Source organism: Cervus canadensis, chromosome 2 (genome assembly GCF_019320065.1).
Source record: "Cervus canadensis isolate Bull #8, Minnesota chromosome 2, ASM1932006v1, whole genome shotgun sequence".
Taxonomy (NCBI): Eukaryota; Metazoa; Chordata; class Mammalia; order Artiodactyla; family Cervidae; genus Cervus; species Cervus canadensis.
Genome location: NC_057387.1, coordinates 63,601,146 through 63,617,069, shown reverse-complemented (window position 1 = coordinate 63,617,069; position 15,924 = coordinate 63,601,146). Strand labels below are relative to the sequence as shown.

General features: G+C 40.1%; 1 protein-coding gene across 3 annotated transcripts in view; it reads left to right on the top strand.

Annotated features, from left to right (window-relative positions):
* Positions 1–15,924, top strand: part of AK5 (adenylate kinase 5) — a 257,931-nt gene that overhangs the window by 183,497 nt on the left and 58,510 nt on the right. For 2 of the 3 annotated variants that reach the window (XM_043460931.1, XM_043460929.1), the window contains exons 9-10: positions 6,647–6,689; positions 10,488–10,532. In XM_043460931.1, coding sequence (XP_043316866.1) covers positions 6,647–6,689; positions 10,488–10,532 — 88 coding nt within the window. The remainder of the gene's footprint in view (positions 1–6,646; positions 6,690–10,487; positions 10,533–15,924) is intronic. The other variant, XM_043460930.1, reaches the window with a different exon arrangement.

Below are 15,924 nucleotides of genomic sequence, written 5' to 3'. Positions count from 1 at the left end.
TCAGGAAAAAGCCTCTTTCTTTAAAATTTCTTATTAGAGACACCAACATTTCAATTTATACATAAACAGAGAAAATACCATTCCTCCTCAAGAACTAGATCTGTAAACCACTGTTTAAAGTAGTTCATGTAGAGAGCCTACAATTTAATAAGATGGGGAAAAGTCTAGCCTCACATCCCCTGTATTTTTTCCTCCTTGTTTACTCAATTATACAAGTACTTCCACAAAAAGCAGACCTCTAATTGTGTAGACTTCAGTGAAAGAGAAATGGAACTTGCTGTAAAATAAATTCTTGGGTGCAACTAAATTACATACCACTTCTCATACTTTCTTTTTTAAATTGCCCATTACTTTAAATGAAAACATGCTTTAGAAAAGAACTGTAAACACTCAAAGCGTTTCTCAAGGACCAGTTTCCCTTCCTCCTGCTGATACAATAAAGCTATGTTCCATTTTCCAATATTCTCCAGCTGAAGGTCTGAGTTATTTCAAAACTGCATTCACGGTTTTCCCAGTAAAACTTGAGAGTTCCACTTCCAAATCACTTGACGAGCAGAATCCAGCTTCAGTCCCTCTTTTAGCAAATGAATCTACCTTTGTGTCTGTTCATGTGACATGACGAGTGTTTCCTACCCTCATGTAGTAAAGTCTCTCGATACACTCTGTCCTCCTCGCTTGACACAGAGACGAGTCATGCTCCTTCTGGGCCACAGGAGAGGGGTTAGAACATGAGCTGGGAATCAGGAAACCCCTGGCTGTAGCGTCCTGCACAATCCACCTGAGCTTTCTGAGCCTGAGTTTCCCTATCTGAAAAATGGGAACTAGCAAACCAGCCTACCTCCTAGTGTCTTCTAGGGGATCAGATGAGACCACACATGTTAAAAACACCCCAATAACCACCCAAAGAGCAGTTCCAATAACCATTTTAAAAATTGTTCCTGTGAGGTGTTTTCTTGCTTTTGTCCTTAACTGGCATGAAGAAAAAGAATCAAAAAATCTCATTTTCAGGTCCCAAAATGGGGAAATGGTACTACTTTGGTTGTTCTTTTTATATTATTCTTTCTTCCTGTTAAGAGCCTGGTTCTCAGTGAGATGAACCCTTCTGAGAACTCCAGCACACTTTTATGCCTCAACCCCAGGCTTGCTTCACTGCTGTTGCTTCTTATAAGCAGAGATAGTGTCATTAGACAAATTTAAATAAAAAATCCTCATATGCTAGCTTTTATGATTTTCCCAGAATGTAGATGATCTACATAGTACTAGCCAAAGTGTGAAAAGGTTAGAAAAGATGCATCCTCATATTGTCTCAGAAACTACAGAATCTCTTTGAAATCCATTTTCTTAGATTAAAAAAAAAAAAAAAAAAAAACACTAGATTGGAACCTGTGCTCAGTACCAGAGAAAGAAAACATTTTTTTCCTAGCAATATTTGTGAATTTTGGAGCAAAAAAAAATAATCTTCACCATGACATTTTATTGTTATGTAAAGCCTCTTTCTCGTAATTCCACTTGAAGCTTGAATCCCACACATTTTTTATGCCATGAAACACACACACTGTTTAAGACAAACAGGAACTAGGAAAACACTCCCAAAATGACCTACTACTTCTCTCTCCTTCCCAGGGGAGGTTTTGTTTTGTGGTCCCCAAAAGGATTTTTAAATATCAACATTGGCGGGCTTCCCTGGTAGTTAAGAGTATCCTCCTACCAATGCAGGAGACACGGGTTCTAGCCCTGATCTGGGAAGGAGCACCAAAGCCCGTGCTCCACAGCTATTGAGCGTGTGCTCCGGAGCCCAGAAACTTCAACCACTAAGCCCAAATACCGCAACTACTGAAGCCCAGTCACCCTAGAGCCCAAGCTCTGCAACAAGAGAAGCCCATGTACCACAACTAGAGTAGCCGGCACTTGCCACAACTAGAGAGAAGAAAGCCTGCACAGCAAGGAGGAACCAAAACAGATATATATACATACATATAAAAGTATTTTAAAAAATCAACACTGTCTACTCAAGAAGGGGCAGTAGAGGACCTGATTACATGACCACCCCCACAGTAAGAGGATGCTAATGTAGACTCTAGCTTGGTGTCAGGGCACCTAAGTCGGTTCTCAGCCCAACTCTGGGCAGCAAGGAAGCTCAAGTATTGACAAATCCCAGTCCAGCACTACCACAGTACCTCAGTTACATCATTCCTATCAGGGTTGCAGCAAGGATCCAGTGCCATCATACCAGCAGAAATGCTGCCAGAGCTGTAAAGCACTGTTTAAGCGTCAGCCTCATCTTATGATGTGATCTGCTTGTGACAATGCCCTGGTCCCATAACCAGGAACAGACACCATGCTGCCATCAAAGCAGGTTGAAGAACGAACGTAATGCCTTGTGATTGGTGAACCATCTGTGAAGCTCTGTTCTATTTTGATCTTGCCCACCAAAAATTCAATGATTCAAGGAATTGGGATGGCAAAACATCCATATCTCAAGGTGGCGATGTAGGAGCACCAACCCAAAAGGAAAATATTCACACACACGAAATAGCTGCTCTTTTGACAAAGAATACCAGGATCCATCCAGCCTTGCCGAAGCAGCTTCTTGCCTATACATCCACACAGGGAAACAGAGTGGAATGCAGGTTGCTTTTACGCTCCTCCTGCATCTGGCATGACTGGGGAAGAGAGACAGAGACCAAAACACGCATGTAGTCCAAATCCAGCTTCCTCATAATGCCATCAGTCCTTTCCTGACGTTCTAAATGTGTCACTTCAACAGGATTTCTCGCCATCAATTGCCAACCTGTTATCAAATATCTAGCACAAGAAGATGTGGCAACCTGAGTTGGTTTGGGGGGACAGTGGTTTTGCTGCAGTTCTTCCCACCTTCTCCAGTATTAACCACGTCATCGAAGGCTGTGTCTTGGCTCCATACGCATGAGTCACAAATGGCACTTACATAATCCGTACCTATATTTGTAGCGTCTCTCTTTGTCAGTTCGTTCAGTTTTGGTATCCTTCTTCATGCCCCCAAATTCTAGCTTAATAATGTAGAAAGTCTTCTATGTCTTCTTGTACCTACAGCACCTAACCTCGCATTCAGACTGATAGATGACAGAGAGTTGAGTGGATGCAGCAGCCGCAAGGTAAAAGGCTGTAACCTCCAGAGGCACTCAGGGCAGAAACAGTGGGCTGTGTTTTCTCCAAGAGCACCTCACTGGAGGAGACACAGCTACAGTGGAACTGGATGTGAACACCTTATCAGCCATTTCTCCTAGAGGCTTCTTTAATATTTTGCTTATATAAAGCTTTTATATAACCTTATATAATTGACTCTCTGAAATTAGTGCTTTTATGCAAAACACACCTAGCATTTGAAAAGAAAGAAGGTAAGGCTTAGAGCCTCTGAGGCTGTATGGCATCTTTTCGCCAAAACCAGAAGTGTTCGCCTTTCACTAGTTGTTTCTCGTGTGTGTGTGTGTGTGTGTGTGTGTGTGTAAGGTCAGATAAATTTTTTCTACAAAAGATTCACACTGGAATCATGAAGTTTATTGAGAATCACTGGAAAATAACACCCTCCAACCAAACATCCCATTCACCTGGGCTTTCGTGTCAACGAGTGCAAGGCAGCACAATCCTGAGAAAGAGCTTTTGACAGTTGTGTCTACGCCCCCAGAAGCCTGTTCACTATCAGTGCACTCATGGAAATGAAGCTGGGGCTCACTTGAGGCCTTTGGGCAAACAGAATAGAAGGCTGTGAATAAGTGCTATGGATATAATCAGGTCAGACTCAAGAGGCCACATAGAGGTCAGATAGGCCCTTGTATAACCTGGTGTATTGTTTTATGAATTCAGATTAACCCTGAACAAACACAAGCCAGATACAAGAAACATCTGATACAATTTGGTATATAAGGTGGGTGTAGGTCTAATAATTCAATAATAATAATGATAATAATTGAAGGAGAGGACTCAGGGTCTCCTCTTAGCATTACCTGAATATATTCAATATCTGTTTGAAAGCAATAATTAGAGTCTGATTAAACAGTCCTTTTCCAGCAAAGGCTATTGAGCATCTTTCTGTTTAGCTGTATCTTAGGTAAACATGTGAACTATAATTGCTTCAATCAGGTCCCTGTCTCAAGTGGGCTTTCCTAGATGCAGAGCCTTCCATGAAGATTTTTGTGAGTGTGTTATTAGGTGTGCCTTTGGGAGAGAGGAAGAGATGCAGGAGAGGGCTGCAGATGAGGACAGCTGGGTATTAGCTTCAACTTGATCTCAAGGCGACCACTGGGGAGCAGCTTATACCAGAGTCATCCCAGCTTGAGGGAGGGACCAGACCCCTGTGTGCTCTTAGCTGCAGGGGGATGGTGCAGTTACATGAGCATGAACTCTGGACACAGCCCAGGTTGAAAGCCCAGGCTTTGTTCCTCACTATGTAACTATGTATGTGCATGCTCAGTCCCTAAATCATGTCCAACTCTTTTGCAACTCCATAGCCTATAGCCCACCAGGCTCCTCTGTCCATGGGATTTCCCAGGCGAGAATACTGGAGTGGGTTACCATTTCCTTCTCCAGGGCATCTTCCTGACCCAGGGATCGATCCTGAGTCTCCTGCATTGGCAGGCAGAGTCCCTACTGCTGAGCTACCTGGGAAGCCCTCGGCCAGGTGAGCAACAGGCCACTCACAGATCCACGATGGTAGCTAAGCTGATGGGACTAAATCTTTAGAAGCCAGCTTATGTGGTAGGGGATGTGGTTTTCATCCCAACCCTGGCCTCACAAAGGACATGACGACATGGCCATGAACCCCTCACATGACCGCTAACTATCAATTCCTCATCTGTAAAATAGGGACAGGGGATGGTAGAAATGGATTAGACCATCCCTATACTTTCAGCTGCAAAATGAAATGATCTCAATAATGGAAGTGGGGGGTGCTCACTGAGGAATAATGGACTTTTTTTCTATTCATGGAAAGTAGTTCATTAATGTAAATGTGTCCTTGAATAACCACTCCATTGAATCTTCTTCTCTCACCTGGAATAGCTCTGGATACACAGGCAAATCTAAGAAGACAGGCAGTAAATTGCCCTGAAGGCATATGTTCTAAAAAAGGATGGCAATGCTCTGTTTTCAGACAAAGTGCTTTTGTGGCAGTTTACCTAAAGGGAGCATTAATGCAACCCAGCAACCTCATTTAACTGACTCCTATATTGTAGCAAATTAGAGGCAAGAGGCTGGAGTAAAGCATGAGCCAAATGTTGTCCCTGAAAAACTATACAATCTTTAGGGAGAATGGTTTGGAAAAATCTATCAACTTATAAATATGTTTATTCTTTGCACAGCCCCCTCTCTGGTAATTTATCCTACAGACATATACGTATGAAATGCAATTTATGTGAGTTTATTCTTTGTTCTACTTTTTCAAAAATAGTCCAAGACTGCAGCAACTCAGTCTTGGTCCATCAATAAAGAGCTAGTTTGAAATCATAACAACTATGGTACCTTTCATACAGTAGAATTCTGTCATCAAGAACATCTGTACTGGTAGAGAAACTTCTCCAGAATATACTGATAAGTGAGAAAGCAAAGGGAAGAGTAGTATTATCATAGATTAGTATGTGTTTTATAAACATATGTGCATATATAATGTTTGCTTCTTTCTGTGTAATGGAGGTGATAAGATTCTTTATTTATACTCAAGTGTATCCATAGATATCTGGAAGTCAACTTTTGTGTATATGGAAAGATACCAAAAACAAAAAAAAACACAAAAACCTATAAGCAATGAGGAAGTGAGAAAATGGGGTGTGTGGAGACATAGGTAGGAGTGAGGAATTTCACCAGTACCTTTTTTTAAACTAATTTTTATTGGACTATAGTTACTTTATATTGTTGTGTTAGTTTCTACCGTCCAGCAAAATGGATCAGCCGCACGTATGCATACATCCCCCTCGCTTTTGGACTTACTTCTCATTCAGGTCACCACTAGTTAATCACCAATGCCATTTGACAAATTTCCTTTCTGGATTTTTCCCCAAACACTATGTATTTTTCTGTAAGCAGAATGGAGTCACTGTTTGATTAAAACTTAAAATGAAAATCTTAAAGGGAGGCAATCAAACCTGGTCATTCCAACTTCCTTTATCTCATGCTTTCGTTCAGGGATCAGCAGACCACGGCTGGTGGTTAAATGGTAAGACCACATGACTCCCGTGCTGAAAACGTTTACTCTCTGGTGCTTTCCAGAAAGTTTGCTAAGTCTCGCTGTAAATCATGGAGTTATTTGTGAAACAGCTGTGACTCCACTTACTGGTGAGCTTCAAGTCCTGAAGGGTTTTGTCTTCTTTACATCAGCCTCTCTGACCACAGGTAGTTATGCATGAAGGAATAAAGGCATGATATTGTACCAGTTACAAAGAGCATTAACTCTGGGCACAAACAGCCCAGGTCGAAGCCCAGGCTTTGCTCCTCACTGTGACCTTAAACAGCTAACTTCTTGATCTGAGTATGGTTTTCATCTGTAAAAGGTGGGCAGTTATGGTACCTTTTTCACAGAGTCATTTGGAAGGTTAAGTATTTTCATGTTGGCAAGAAGTTCAGCACAATGCCTGTTGGTATTATCATCTAATATTTTGATTTTTTTTATAAACAGGGTGATGAACAATTAAATGTGTTTGGAGAAGACCCCATGGGAGGTGAGTTTTCTTTACTGATCAGACCAAAGTTGTCATTTTAGTAGCTCTGAGCATATCTTTTTTATTAAACACCACTAAGAGATAACCTACCAAGAGCATGTACTTTTATCCCTCAGCCAGGGAACACGATTATGATTGGAATTCTGCATTTCTCCCCTCTTGGTCCTGTAGAGAACCAAAGTGATACCTTACTAAGTAATGTATTTCCTCTTTTCCCAGAGGACATGAGCCCTGAGATGCTCAGTGAAGAGAGGATGCTCAAAGAGTTCATGCCCTTTGTAACTGGTAAAAATGTTTGAAAAACACAACACCCAATCCTCTTTGGAAGATTCACATATACAAGAGCCTAGCAAGGCTCCCACATGTCCTGCAGGAAAGAGAAGTGGCTGACTTTAATTCAACATTCTTCAAATTTTATTAGAACACTTAAGTCCTTTTCCTGAATAATGGTTGCTCCTCTGTAGTATACCACTGGGAATCTAAGAATCACCCAAATTATACTACTTTATAATTTTGTCACATTAAAAGTCTTGCCAAAAAAAAAAAATTAGCTCCACATGGAACTGAAAATAGAAAATTACATAAATTTGACTTTGTTCAAAGAAGATGAGGTTTATGATTGCTCTAGGAAAACTACCTTCTAACATTTCTACTCGGTAATAAATGTTGTTATAATTATGGTCCATGGAAATATATTTACATTGACTGTGAGCACATACAAATAAGTGAACTGGCTTTCTAAACAATCCCAGCTCTAATCTGCTGATCCATGAGCACGAGGTGGTAGATACAGTATCATTTGATGATAAGAACAAGAGCAGTATGTGAAGATTGCAGTCATCCAATGACGTCACGGTGATTCATGGGGGAAAGGCACTTAAACATAAGCCAGGTGCAAATAATCAACTCAGTCCCAACTGGAGAGGGATTGATTGATTGCTGAATAAAGTTTCCTTTTTTCCTGGTTACAGAATTAACAAACATTCATGTGGAAATTTTTTTAAGGGAGAAAACCAGAGCCATCTAAAACCTTATGACCTCTAAATAATCACAGTTAGCATTCTGGTTTATTTTTATTCCAGTGTATTGTCTATATACCTATTTTTACATAGGTGAGAATACATATGTATATACAAACATTATCTCCAATATTTTGTGCTTATTGTAACATAAGCATGTTCCCATGTCATTAAAAACTTCATATAAACTTAATTTGTAATGATCACATTATCTGAATGTATCATTATTCTTTTTTAAAACTGGACTAATATAGAACCAAACTACTACTAATAATAATAACAGCAACCACTCTCCTACATCATAAATAGATTAAAAGTTGCTCAACTCCATAAAAGTAAACTAAAAAAAGTAAACTGAAGGTGTGAAGAACTTGAGATGACTATTTGGCCCAACATGTTAAGAGCATTAATCTGTCTGCCTCAGTGAAAGTGAACATCACTCAGTCATGTCCAACTCTTTGTGACCCCATGGACTATACAGTCCCTGGAATTCTCCAGTCCAGAATACTGGAGTGGGTAGCCATTCCCTTCTCCAGGGGATCTTCCCAACTCAGGAATCGAACCCAGGTCTCCCACATTGCCATTTTTTAAATCTTTTTTTTTTTTTTTTTTTTAGTTGGAGGCTAATTACTTTACAAAATTGTAGTGGTTTTTGCCATACATTGATATGAATCAGCCATGGGTTTACATGTGTTCCCCATCCTGAGCCCCTCTCCCACCTCCCTCCCCATCCCATCCCTCTGGGTCTTCCCAGTGCACCAGCCCTGAGCACTTGTCTCATGCATCCAACCTTGGCTGGCGATCTGGTTCACATATGATAACATACATGTTTCAATGCTATGCTCTCAGATCATCCCACCCTCGCCTTCTGCCACAGAGTCCAAAAGACTGTTCTATACATCTGTGTCTCTTTTGCTGTCTCGCATATAGGGTTATCATTACCATCTTTCTAAATTCCATATATATGTGTTAGTATACTGTATTGGTGTTTTTCTTTCTGGCTTACTTCACTCTGTATAACAGGCTCCAGTTTCATCCACCTCATTAGAACTGATTCAAATGTATTGTTTTTAATGGCTGAGTAATATTCCATGGTGTATATGTACCACAGCTTTCTTATCCATTCGTCTGCTGATGGACATCTGGGTTGCTTCCATGTCCTGGCTATTATAAACAGTGCTGCGATGAACACTGGGGTATACGTGTCTCTTTCAATTCTGGTTTCCTCGGTGTGTATGCCCAGGAGTGGGATTGCTGGGTCATATGGCAGCTCTATTTCCAGTTTTTTAAGGAATCTCCACACTATGGAGATTTAAGGAATCTCCATAGCGGCTGTACTAGTTTGCGTTCCCATCAAGAGTGTAAGAGGGTTCCCTTTTCTCTGCACCCTCTCCTGCATTTATTGTTTGTAGACTTTTTGATAGCAGCCATTCTGACTGGCATGAGATGGTACCTCATTGTGGTTTTGATTGGCATTTCTCTGATAATGAGTGATGTTGAGCATCTTTTCATGTGTTTGTTAGCCATCTGTATGTCTTCTTCGGAGAACTGTCTGTTTAGTTCTTTGGCCCATTTTTTGATTGGGTCATTTATTTTTCTGGAATTGAGCTTCAGGAGTTGCTTGTATATTTTTGAGATTAATCCTTTGTCTGTTGCTTCATTTGCTGTTATTTTCTCCCATTCTGAAGGCCATCTTTTCACCTTACTTATAGTTTCCTTTGTTGTGCAAAAGCTTTTAAGTTTCATTAGGTCCCATTTGTTTATTTTTGCTTTTATTTCCAATATTCTGGGAGGTGAGTCATAGAGGATCCTGCTGTGATTTATGTCGGAGAGTGTTTTGCCTATGTTTTCCTCTAGGAGTTTTATAGTTTCTGATTTTACATTTAGATCTTTAATCCATTTTGAGTTTATTTTTGTGTATGGTGTTAGAAAGTGTTCTAGTTTCATTCTTTTACAAGTGGTTAACCAGTTTTCCTAACACCACTTGTTAAAGAGATTGTCTTTTCTGCATTGTATATTCTTGCCTCCTTTGTCAAAGATAAGGTGTCCATAGGTGCATGGATTTATCTCTGGGCTTTCTATTTTGTTCCATTGATCTATATTTCTGTCTTTGTGACATTGCTTTAATAGACAGCTCCAGATAATATAGAATTTTCCCATCACCATGGGCTATTCTGTAAAGAGAATGAAGCATCTGTTTAATTTGAAAAAAAAAATAACAAAAAGCCCTTTAATGTGAAAAACAAATGGTTCCAAAGACCCCCAAGTTCACCTCTTTCTTCCATTTCCAGCTCTTTCTCCCTTGTCTTCTTCTCTTCTACCCGCAACTCAATTCTTCATGCACCACTCTCTCCGCCTCCCCACTGCCTGCTTTCTCTCTCTCTGTCTCTCTCTGGTGGGGTTGGGCCTTTCACTCAATTAATAGTGGATTCCTGCCAAAATGTAGCATTGTGTATATAAATAAACACCTCCTGACACCACGTGACAACTGGAAATCTTTTAGGGCTCCACAGACTCTATAGAGTTTCGCACTTTGCCAAAAATCCCTGATCATTTCTTTGTTTTAAAGCAGTGACTCCCAAGATTTTCTCATTCACCACCTTTGTAATTTTTGTTTCATCTCTATGCTCTATTCTATATGGATTATATATATATATTGATAATACTGTATACTATAATACAGAATCGAATATTATATAATACTACACTATACATTATAAAACCAGGGTTTCAATACAGTTTTTCTTGCTGTATAACTTAAATTATTCTTATTTTAAAGGTTTCACAGAAGACTTGAAAAAGTGTAAAATTATTTTCATAATTGGTGAGTAACAGCTCTCAAATTTTCAAATGTAACTGCTGATAATAACAATGTTGTAAAGAAGAAAGACTATTCATTTCTCAACTGTTTTTGAAGCCTTGCACCTTTTTTAGTCAAGATTATGCCCCTGAGGACTCCATATTTTTCCTTTCATTTATACAGTTTTATATTGCTCTGGCTTTGTGTCTTTTCAGCAGAGACAAAGTAGGAGTCTAAGGAATGGCAAACTCCTGAGTTTAGTCCTATGATAATAAAATATATTATAATTCCATGGGTAAGAGGATGCCGTCTGTTAAAATCTAACACCTTTTCTGTTTGAACAATGATCTGTTCCTCCCTGAAGTCTATACATCAGTGACCACATATTCAAATATACCTTAATAGCCACACCCTGCATTCCCTGCAGCGAACAACAAAAACAATCTTGTTTGTTTTATGCTCTTGTACACTGAAACTCATTGGGAAACTCATTATGGGATAAAATTCATTTGAGTTTAACCAGCATTTTCTGAATGCTTATCAAGTTCCAAGTTATCTCCTTTAATCCTTACACAATCCTATAGGTTGGCAATCCATCCCTATTACATATCTATTACAGAGACAAGAAACATGAGCCTCAGAAGCTTAAGGAACTTGTCCAAGGTCATAGAGCTAATTAGTGTGAGAGCCAGATTTCCAGTTTTTCTCAAGGGAATAAATGGGTCCAGTTGTGCAGCATTAAAACTACATAGAATAGGACAAAGTATTGTCAGAGAACCTCTGAAAACTTAGTGCTTTTCCTTCTAGTTCCTGAAGTTGACAGAAAAGTTAATACACCCACCTGTACATTTTTCAGAAAATACCTATTTATATTCATAAATAATGAAAAGGTCCACACCTTCTCAGTGAGTGGGGGAAAAAAAAAAACAGTTATCAGTGCCCTAGAAACATAATCAGATATACTTAGAATCTTACACCCTGAGGTCAGGATGCTTCCTTAGAAATCTGTCAGTACATCGCCCTCATTTTCAGATGAGGAAACTGAGTCCCAGAGACCTTAAGGGATTTGATCAATGTCATTCTTTCTAACAACTAGTGGCAGAAAGGAGACCAGGGTCCATGGCTGTAGTTCCCCATTTCAGGGCCTTCCACATCCCACCACCAATTTATGTGGGTTGCCACCCCAGACTGTCCACCATGTTTAATCATCCATCAGCTCCTTACTGAATATTGGACCTGTGCTGGACAGTGAGCAGGGATCACAGAGCTTCCATCTTAGAGGAAAAGGAGAACTAATCAAATTATTATCACAGACCTTGAAAAGCATCAGGAAGGAAACAAAGAGCTGAAACAGTGAACAAGCAGGGCGGAGTGTTTGGGGTAAAAAATGGGTAATCAGGAAAGGCCCTATGGAAGTGACATTTAAGCAGGCAACTAAAGGAAGCGATGGGTGACTGAAAAGATTAGTAGGAGGTGAGAGGAAGAAGAATTCTAGCTAAGAGAGCAGCATGTCTAAGTGCTGAGAATTCTTAAGCTCAACTGAGTTCTGTTTCTGACCTGCTTGTCTCTAGCTGACCTTAGTGCAGGGAGCTGGATGGACTGTTGCTGCACTTACTTCACATTCTTTTCAGAAAGTTGAAGTACATTACATCTACTCCTTACTGAAGAGAAGCTCATCACCACAATCTCGAAGGAAATTCCCCTTTCCACACAAATTTTAATTAATGACCTTGGCATCTAGACTATACACAATAAATTATACTTTTTCTCTTCAGCTTTTATCTTAGGGGCCAAATTAGGAAGAGGGGAGGCTTCCTAAACTTGAAGTTCAGGAATCCAAAGGTTGAGTCTTTAATATCACATAGAAGTCTATATTTTTAATAATGTGGTCCAAAAAGAAGCTTTTAAAAATAGTACAGCATATTTTGTGGTGGTTGTTATTGTCCCTGGGAATAATATTATTTCAGATTCATCTGTTGTTTAGCACTATAGTTGAATTTCGACTGTATTTTCAAATACTGCTTCTATCTAGCCAGGTTTAGCTAAAAATCTCGGCTGACCTGTTACTAAGCTTTGTGCCCTTCAGAAAATGAAATAGTATAGTATAAATATGGCTTCAGACAAACCTTAAGACGCTCAAGAGTCCACAGACCACACTAAGAACCGCTTCCCTGAATAAAGGATTTGTTTTTATATGTATATATATCAACCAAACTCTCCTGTACTTCAACTTGTTATTCAGTCACTGTTATAGTGGAAAAAAAAAGATTTCAGCTTACTGTTTGCCCTGTAGAAGGTACAAAGCAACTGCAATAAAAGAAAAAAAGATGGTTCTTCTTCTAGGCTGTTTATTGGATTCTGCTTGAAAATTAACACCTTTGTTCTAAATACAGTTAAGCCTTGAATAGCACAGCTTTGTACTGCCCAGAACCACTTATGCACTGATTTTTTTTTTTTTTCCAGTAGTAAATACTACAGTATTGCCTAGCCCAGGTTGGTTAAATCCAAGGAATCAGAATCATGGAGTCACAGGAACCAAATATTCAGAGAATTGACAATCCAAGTCATACATGGATTGTCAACCGTGTGGCGGGGGGTGGGGGGGCATATAGCACCCCTAACCTGCCCCCCACCCGTTGTTCAAGGGTCAACAGTACTTCCTCAGCAGATGGCGGGATAGTATTTTAAGGCTGTATTATTGCAGGTCAATTTGTAGCTCATAAAAATACTCAGGATGTCATCGATACACCCATAACAGTTTTGATGAGCTTTAATCCACAAGAGTCAGCTTCCCCATTTCCACATGTGTTTTCCACTTTTCCACTCCACCCACACGTGAGTCTTCAGGCCCAGTCCCATCTGCACCATTATTATTTCTCAAAGTTCCCTTCCTTTTGCCAGTAAAGCTAGTGTGCTTTGGTATGTATGAGAAGAAAGAAGCTGGCTGAATTTTTCACTTTTCAAATTATTGTCTTGACATCTATCAAGACAAGTAGGGCTGTAGTATTAGCCAGAAGCTACGTGGACATCCTCACTGTTAGTCTTAAGATAAAATAAATATTCCTAAAGTTTCCTGGTTCCCTTTTGTCCACAGAAAGGTCCAAGCCCCTTAGACTGGCCTCCAAAGCGCTCCCCCTCAATGTGGCCTCAATGTGTCTCCCCATTTTCCACCCCCACCCCCACACGAGTCTGACCCCAATCCCACCTGCGCCACTATCATCTCTTGAAGTTCCCTCGCTTTTGCCAGGAGGGAATGTCTTCTCCCCTGGCTAATCCTGCTCCAAGGTCAGGTCTGTGTGAAGTGAAAGTCACTCAGTCATCTCCAACTCTTTGCAACCCCATGGACTACACAGTCCATGGAATTCTCCAGGCCTGAATCCTGGAGTGGGTAGCCTTTCCCTTCTCCAGGGGATCTTCCCACCCAGGGATCAAACCCAGGTGTCCCGCATGGCAGGCGGGTTCTTTACCAGCTGAGCCATCAAGGAAGCCTGTCTTTGTGAGGTCTTCTCTCATCTCTAGCCTTCCTCCTCCATGCTCCTCCATCGCTGTGTCTGCATCACTCATTTAGAAGCCCCAACATGACTAATATTTGCTGGAATAATGAATTTTTTAGGAAGCAGTGTGGTCAGTTTCCATAACAACTGAAATAGCAGTTAGAATTCCTGGACTGGAACTGACAGGCAGGTTGCTGCCATTGTAGCTGCTTCTGGCAGGATAGCTTTTAGGTTAATTGTGAGCCTAATCAGACACTTATACCATATGGCTGCTGCCTTCTTACAGGGAACAAGCAACACCAACTCCTCTCCATCCCCAAGCTGGCTATTTCTTGCTCATTTGCAAGATAGTTTTAAGTGGGGACAAGTAATTGCACTGCCTGCCAGCTGAGTCAAAAAAGTGTTCAGGGAGAGGGTACCGTCTGAACCAAAGGGAAGAGTGGCAACGATGGACCTCGTTAGCCCTTTGAATGTCGTGTGCCTATTACAACCTCTTTGTTCATGAAGAAGGCAGTTCTGTATCTATTTATAGAGAAATGCCTTCCAAAGAACAGATAAGGTATCTCACAGGATAAAGCCAGATGATCAACAGGATTGAAAAAGATTCTAAGGTTGTCCACAAACAAGATAGAAGGACAATGCTGATGTCCAAGACAGGGATGCAATCATTGTCAAAAACAGAAAATTATTTGGAAAATGTAAAAATATCCTAAAGAGCCTCGTGACATCCCATTAACAGGCTCCTACAGTTTTTCACAACCTTTTCTGGTACATTTCTTTCCTTTTTTCTTTTTTAAATCTCTCGATCATTATCGTGCTATTATCCAGTCTATTTTGGCTTCTTTTACTCTTCTCTGCTTTTCATGGCCTGCCTGTTCCCAAATGTAACATAGCCTAAATTCCCATTAATCCCTACCCAAAGCCTTGGTAGAAGTGCTTCCGTTTGGACAGTCATCTCATGTTACAGGTGAAATGAGAGACTACTGCCACAATAATCCAGACATCACTCAACGGCTGTGGCTTTCGGGATAGCAGGAACGCAGGTGGCCTTGTGTGTTTTGGTATTGGTGCTCATCCACTGCTTTTAAAGAGTGAGCTTTGGGACGTACTTGTGTAATATTTTGTCTTATTCTGTGCATTTTCTAACCACTGCCCAACTTGTCCTCCTTACTTCCTGGAGGAAGATTAGACAAATGAGATTTTTTGCTTAAAATCTATTATCTCAATGCCTGTCATTATTTTACTGTGGTCTACTATGATTTCACAGTTGACCTCTTATTAAAGAACAAGAATAAATCTAATTTTTAGCGAGGATTTTTCTTGGAGATTGGGTTAACATTTTTGGTAGAATTGACTCAGGTATTATTATTTTAACTTGATGGAGCTATAATAGAAACTAATATTTATTATACACTTACTTAACACACAGCAGTCACTGTATAAAATGCTTTATAACGTTATCTTGCTTAATACTTGTATCCACTCTCTGGAATATTATCACCATCCTACTTTTCAAGTAAGACATCAGAGAGTTAAGGAATTTGCTAATAAGTGGTGGATCCAGGGTCAAAAGTTTGGATTTTATCATTAGCAAAGATGCTGCCCGTTGTTTTCCTTGAAGTGACCAACTTACTTTATTACTTTTCTAGAAAAATGTCTGCCAGATACTCAAGTCTGAAAAACCAGAGTTTTATCTGTTATTCAGTCTTTCAGAAGGTAAAAATGGCATTCACCTGAAAAAACAACTAGTCCCACAGCTCAAACAATCACACAGTGCTTTTCTTGAGAAAACCATTCAACGTACCTGGTGTGCTGAAGTACCTACCCATCTTCCCATTTTGTCACACAAAATATTACAGTGACAAGTACTTAAGGGTCGAAATTAAACTCTTTCATTGCCCCATCAAGAGCATTCTTAAGTA